The following is a 7,043-nucleotide window of genomic DNA, read 5'->3' as shown; positions in this document are numbered from 1 at the left end:
GTCCGTTCCACTGAAGAGAGGAGGTAGTAGCGTCCGTTCCGCTGAAGAGAGGAGGTAGTAGCGTCCGTTCCACTGAAGAGAGGAGGTAGTAGCGTCCGTTCCGCTGAAGAGAGGAGGTAGTAGCGTCCGTTCCTCTGAAGAGAGGAGGTAGTAGCGTCCGTTCCTCTGAAGAGAGGAGGTAGTAGCGTCCGTTCCACTGAAGAGAGGAGGTAGTAGCGTCCGTTCCACTGAAGAGAGGAGGTAGTAGCGTCCGTTCCACTGAAGAGAGGAGGTAGTAGCGTCCGTTCCGCTGAAGAGAGGAGGTAGTAGCGTCCGTTCCGCTGAAGAGAGGAGGTAGTAGCGTCCGTTCCTCTGAAGAGAGGAGGTAGTAGCGTCCGTTCCACTGAAGAGAGGAGGTAGTAGCGTCCTTTCCACTGAAGAGAGGAGGTAGTAGCATCCATTTCTCCTATTTAAAGCGAGTGATGAGACTGATTGTCAATGTGTTTTATATGGAGTGTGTTTTGTTTGTTTACTTGTTTTCCAGGAGGAGGCGCTACCTGCAGCCATTTTTGTTTTTATTTTCTGTAAAGTGCTACGCTACTTCTGGGCCGACCTTGGACCTTGTTCAGTAGTATCGTTTGGCGATGGGAGAAGGACATGTTATGAACCTGATGTCATGTTTGTTTATCTGTGTTCCAGGAGGACATCAATGTGATGGACATGGAAGATGACAAAAGAGACCTGATTTCCAGAGAGATCAGTAAATTCAGAGACACTCACAAGGTAACATACTGTCCATTGTTATCTTAACACACACATTAGGCTTTGGAGAAAGAAACTACAATACCCACATCTAAATTATACCAAGTGTAGTTTCAACATCCCTGTCAAGGACTGGACTACAAATTAATGTATTGACCCCTCATTTCTAACATCCTAACATTAATTTCAAATAGTTCAGATATTTGCTAATTTTGTTCAATTGAACTTGATAAAAAATAAAAAAAAATAAACTATTGAAGATTTTATAAACAATTATTTGGAATGTCCGTCAAGTCAACAATATATTCAGTTTCCCCAACAGTGTAAGGAGTTGTAGGATCAACTGTTAACAACAGTGAGTTGGGATGAAAGTATTACAGTAGAGCTACTAGTCAGACGCAAGGACAGGGCAACTCCAGTCCTCGGTGGCCTGATTGGTGTCACCCCCCCCATCATCCTTAGCAAACACACCTGATTTTTAAACTTAATTGCATTCTTAAACTGAAGATCATGATGAGTTGATTATTGGAGTCAGGTGTGTTAGCTCAGGGCAAAAGTGTGTCACTAATCAAGCCCCTTCCCCTCTCACCTCGAGGACTGGAGTTACCCCCCCCAACGCCCCAAAGCCTGATAGGGTGGACGAAATGTTAAAGTTCCTCGAAGCTAATCTATTGATTATAACCCCACCATTATGGTAGACATCATATGATGACTAAAGCAAGATGAATCTCAGAGCTTTTGGGGGAAAAGTAAGGATTGTAAGTATCTTTTAATTTATTTTCTCTACGTCTCGGACGCTCCCTTCTGGAGGACTTGCAAAGGGGCAACTGGCTCTGAGACGGTTGCTATGATACACTATATATAAAATAAATAAATAATAGGGAATCGGGTTCCATTTTGCATACACCCATGTCTTTTAGCTAGTTGGCATGGTTAAAAGGAGGCCCTACAGGTTGTGTGAATACAAAGCCAGAGAGCCTAGTGAACCTATGCAGGTCCTTGTGTTGTGTTTTAGGAAGGTAGACGAGGGACTCAAAATGATGGCCCAGATTCCCCCAGTTTTCCAGAATTCCCGGTTGAAAGATTTCTGAAATTACCCAGGGATTTTTGGAAAACCAGGCTATTTTTTTTGGGGGGGGGGAAACTACCTGTGATTTAGCAACCCAAAGGTAGAGACTGAGTGTGAATAACCACGGCAGCTGTTTAAGCAGTCTGTAGTGTAGGGTACTAAAAGCAGGGAGCGTCCCTCCACAGCAGCACCTTGAGTTCTGAAGACTAGACAGGTAAGACTTGATCTGACTTTTATCCTCCTCCCCTTCTCTCTCTCTCTCTCTCTCTCTCTCTCTCTCTCAATCCCCCCCCCCCCCCTCTCTCTCTCTCTCTCTCTCTCTCTCTGTCTCGCTCTCCCCTCTCTCTCTCTCTCTCTCTCTCTCAATCCCCCCCCCCCCCCTCTCTCTCTCTCTCTCTCTCTCAATCCCCCTCTCCCTCTTGCTGTCCTTCTTGCTCTCCCTCTTTCCCTCGCTCTCCCTCTTGCTCTCCCTCTTGCTCTCCCTCTTGCTCTCCCTCTTGCTCTCCCTCGCTCTCCCTCTCAATCCCCCTCTTTCCCCCTCTCTCCCCTCTCTCTGCCCCTCTCCCCCTCTCTCCCCCTCTTTCCCCTGCTCTCCCTTCTCTCTGCCCCTCTCTCTCGCTCCCCCCCTCTCCCCCCCTCTCTCCCCCTCTCTCCCCTCTCTCTGCCCCTCTCCCCCCCTCTCCCCCTCTCTCCCCTGCTCTCTGTCGCTCCAGCTTTCTGCTTTTACTTTCTCCTTTCTACTTCTCTGTGCTTTATATTTGTATCGGTCTTACCTATCTCTATATTATGTTAAAGAAAAACCTTGTTTAGGGACATCACAGAAAGGTCAAATATTGTTTTATATAAATCTAATAGACTTGGAAGTTTTTTTTTTAGGGTTAAGAAGAACGATATTCCCATCATATACAGTGTGTAGGTGGAACGCGAAAGTCCAAGCATGTTAAGAACATTAGCCACACTAAACACCACACATCTAGTGACAGGATCCTGTATTACCTCATCGTCGGAGGTAAGTCCAGACAGGACAGGGGACTGTTGCGTCAGATAAATCCAGACAGGACAGGGGACTGTTGCGTCAGGTAAATCCAGACAGGACAGGGGACTGTTGCGTCAGGTAAATCCAGACAGGACAGGGGACTGTTGCGTCAGAGGTAAGTCCAGACAGGACAGGGGACTGTTGCGTCAGGTAAGTCCAGACAGGACAGGGGACTGTTGAGTCAGAGGTAAGTCCAGACAGGACAGGGGACTGTTGAGTCAGAGGTAAGTCCAGACAGGACAGGGGACTGTTGAGTCAGAGGTAAGTCCAGACAGGACAGGGGACTGTTGAGTCAGAGGTATGTCCAGACAGGACAGGGGACTGTTGCGTCAGAGGTAAGTCCAGACAGGACAGGGGACTGTTGCGTCAGAGGTAATTCCAGACAGGACAGGGGACTGTTGAGTCAGAGGTAATTCCAGACAGGACAGGGGACTGTTGCGTCAGAGGTAATTCCAGACAGGACAGGGGACTGTTGCGTCAGAGGTAATTCCAGACAGGACAGGGGACTGTTGCGTCAGAGGTAAGTCCAGACAGGACAGGGAACATTCTAGAACATCAGTTTAATCCAAAGGGAAGTGAGAGGGAGGGAACTCTTCGCTAAGTCTCTTTCAGCTCCACCTTTCTCTATTCTATTTCCTCTCCTTCTTCTCTCTGACAGGACAGGAGACCCACAGTTCAGTTTAGCCCAGCAGCTTTACATGTTGTAGTTTTTCTTACACTTATCCCACTATCCAGCACAAAATTGACGAACATCAGTCAATGGCATTTGACCAGTTAAAATCTATTGCCATCGTAATGAATGGCGTATAGCCACAGCATTTTTTGTTTTGTAGCGAGGTACCATATTGGTGAGGTACCGTATAAGGGCTGTTGGCACTCTGTCTCCCTCTCTGTCTGGCGTGTGAGTTTGTGTTAATCACTCTGTTGGTCTGAGACGATCTGACGACGGACATCCAAAGATTACCTCTGGGTAAGACCTGCTCTATGATTTTATTCCCTTTAACCCAAACTGGAATACCTACCTGCATTGACTCTTAACACCAATGTAAAAGATCACCATTTTGTATCTAAGCACTAGTCTTTTTTAATGTGTTGTGATATAACTGGATAATGTGTACAGTAAATGAATCACTGGTCATCGTATAAGGGATCGATGAACAGATATTTTACCACTTTTTAGTTTGTTTCTCTGAACTTGACCTGCTCTTCCTCACAGGAGTAGCATTGTAGGCTTGTAGGGGCAGAGACAGACGCGCTGAGTGAGTCCATAATTCATCACCTGTAAGTCACAAACAACCAATTTAGCTCCGCAGCGGATCCATCTCTATTTCCTGTTTCACTGAGAGAAATGAACCCTGATGTGTGTTCCTGTGCTGTTAATACATAAAACAACAACAACCGTTGTTTTGGTTCATTTTGAAATCTTATGAAAGCTGCTAGCTAAATGATTTATGGTAACTAGATAAAGTGGTTTCCACCGTCTCCAGATTGGGATATTTTGGCTCTTAAGTCAAGAAGTGCATCGACGAAGTCGTCTCCACAGTGACCGTACATACATACATACCCCAACCGAAAGTCATGGATTACAGGCAGCATCCGCACTGAGTATAAGGCTAGAGCTGCCGCTTTCAAGGAGCGGGGACAGTAATCCGGATGCTTATAAGAAATCCAGCTAAGATCTCCAACGAGCCATCAAACAGGCAAAGCATCAATACAGGACTAAGATCGAATCCTACGACACCGGCTCTGACGCACAATGGATTTGGCAGTGCTTGCAAACTATCATGGATTACAAAGGGAAACCCAGCTGCGAGCTGCCCAGAGGAACCAAATGCCTACTATGATCGCTTCGAGGCAATGAACTCTGAACCATGCATGAGAACACCAGCTGTTCCAGACGACTATGTGATCGCACTCTCCATAGTCAATGTGAGTAAGACCTTTAAACAGTTGAACATGCGCAAGGCCAGATGAAATACCAGGACGTGTACCATGAGCATATGCTGACCAGCTGGCAAGTGTTTTCACTGACATTTTTTACTTATCCGTGACCCAGTCTGTAATACCTACGTATTTCAAGTAGAACCCATTAGTCCCACATCCTGGTATTTCATCTGGCCTTGCGCATGTTAACCTGTTTAACCTCTCTGGGATATGTGGGACGCTAGCGTCCCACCTCGACAACAGCCAGTGAAATTGCAGGGCGCCAAATTCAAAACAACAGAAATCTCATAATTAAAATTCCTCAAACATACAAGTATTATACACAATTTTAAAGATACACTTCTTGTTAATCCAGCCACAGTGTCTGATTTTCAAAAAGGCTTTACGGCGAAAGCACACCATACGATTATGTTAGGTCAGCACCTAGTCACAAAAAAACAGCCATTTTCCAGCCAAAGAGGGGAGTCACAAAAAGCAGAAATAGAGATAAAATGTATCACTAACCTTTGATTATCTTCATCAGATGGCACTCATAGGACTTCATGTTACACAATACATGTATGTTTTGTTCGATAAAGTTCGTATTTATATCCAAAAATCTCAGTTTATGTTGGCGTGTTATGTTCGGTAATGTTTTGTCTACAAAACATCCGCTTATTTTGCAGAGAGCCACATCAATTTACAGAAATACTCATCATTAACTTTGATGAAAGATACAGGTGTTATGCATTGGATTATAGATAAACTTCTCCTTAATGCAACCGCTGTGTCAGATTTCAAAAAAGCTTCACCGCGAAAGCACACCTTGCAATAATCTGAGTACAGCGCTCAGCCATCAAAACAAGCCATACAGATACCCGCCATGTTGTGGAGTCAACAAAAGTCAGAAATAGTGTTATAAATATTCACTTACCTTTGATGATCTTCATCGGAATGCACTCCCAGGGATCCCAGTTCCACAATAAATGTTTGTTTTGTTCGATAAAGTTAATATTTTATGTCCAAATACCTCCTTTTTGTTTGTGCGTTTTAGTTCACTATTCCAAATGCACAAGGCGCGGGCACTAAGTCCAGACGAAAAGTAAAAAGTTCCATTACAGTTTGTAGAAACATGTCAAACGATGTATAGAATCAATCTTTAGGATGTTTTTATCATAAATCTTCAATAATATTCCAATATTCTTTAGAAATGAAAGGGAACGGAGCTCGTGCCACGGCCGTGCGCGTGACTAAACTAAAGGCTTTCAGCCAGACCACTGGTTCAAACAGCTCTTATTCGCTCCCCGTTCACAGTAGAAGCCTGAAACAATGTTCTAAAGACTGTTGACATCTAGTGGAAGCCTTAGGAAGTGCAATCTGACCCTATTTACACTGTATATTGGATAGGCATTCACTTGAAAAACTACAAACCTCAGATTTCCCATTTCCTGGTTGGATTTTTCTCAGGTTTATGCCTGCCATATTAGTTCTGTTATACTCACAGACATTATTTTAAACATTTTGGAAACTTTAGAGTGTTTTCTATCCAAATCTACTAATTATATGCATATTCTAGCTTCTGGGCCTGAGTAGCAGGCAGTTTACTCTGGGCACCTTATTCATCCAAGCTACTCAATACTGCCTCCGTTCCCAAAGAAGTTAAAGGTCTTACTCACATTGGCTACGGAGAGTGAGATCACAGTCGTCCGGAACAGCTGGTGTTCTCATGCATGGTTCAGAGTTACTTGCCTCGAAGCGAGCATAATAGGCCTTTTAGATCTTCTGGGCAGCTCGCGGCTGTGTTTCCCTTTGTATGAGTTTCCCTTTGTAATCCATGATAGTTTGCAAGCACTGCCACATCTAGTGTGCGTCAGAGCCGGTGTCGTAGGATTTGATCTTAGTCCCGTATTGATGCTTTGCCTGTTTGATGGTTCATCGGAGGGCATAGCGGGATTTCTTATAAGTGTCCGGATTAGTGTCTCGCTCCTTGAAAGTGGCATATCTAGCCTTTAGATCAGTACGGATGCTGCCTGTAATCCATGGCTTCTGGTGGGGTATGTACGTACAGTCACTGTAGGGACAATGTCATCGATGTACTTATTAATGAAGCCGATGACTGATGTGGTATACTCCTCAATGCCATCGGATTAGTCCCGGAACATATTCCAGTCTGTGCTAGCAAAACAGTCCTGTAGCTTAGCATCTGCGTCATCTGACCACTTCCGTATTGAGCGAGTCATTGGTACTTCCTGCTTTAGTTTTAGCTTGTAAGTA

At 44.7% G+C, this 7,043-nt stretch overlaps 1 protein-coding gene and 1 long non-coding RNA gene across 3 annotated transcripts in view; both read left to right on the top strand.

Moving 5' to 3' along the window:
• LOC115161865 (RNA-binding protein 25) overlaps positions 1–7,043 on the top strand; it is a 39,208-nt gene that overhangs the window by 10,984 nt on the left and 21,181 nt on the right. For both annotated transcript variants that reach the window (XM_029712675.1, XM_029712674.1), the window contains exon 8: positions 679–762. In XM_029712675.1, coding sequence (XP_029568535.1) covers positions 679–762 — 84 coding nt within the window. The remainder of the gene's footprint in view (positions 1–678; positions 763–7,043) is intronic.
• LOC115161866 (uncharacterized) lies at positions 2,484–3,855 on the top strand. The gene is made up of 2 exons (XR_003869440.1): positions 2,484–2,819; positions 2,890–3,855. It is a non-coding gene; the product is annotated as an uncharacterized LOC115161866 (long non-coding RNA).

This window comes from Salmo trutta, chromosome 25 (genome assembly GCF_901001165.1).
Source record: "Salmo trutta chromosome 25, fSalTru1.1, whole genome shotgun sequence".
Taxonomy (NCBI): Eukaryota; Metazoa; Chordata; class Actinopteri; order Salmoniformes; family Salmonidae; genus Salmo; species Salmo trutta.
The sequence above is the reverse complement of the archived record's forward strand: the minus strand, read 5'-3'. Positions and strand labels throughout refer to the sequence as shown.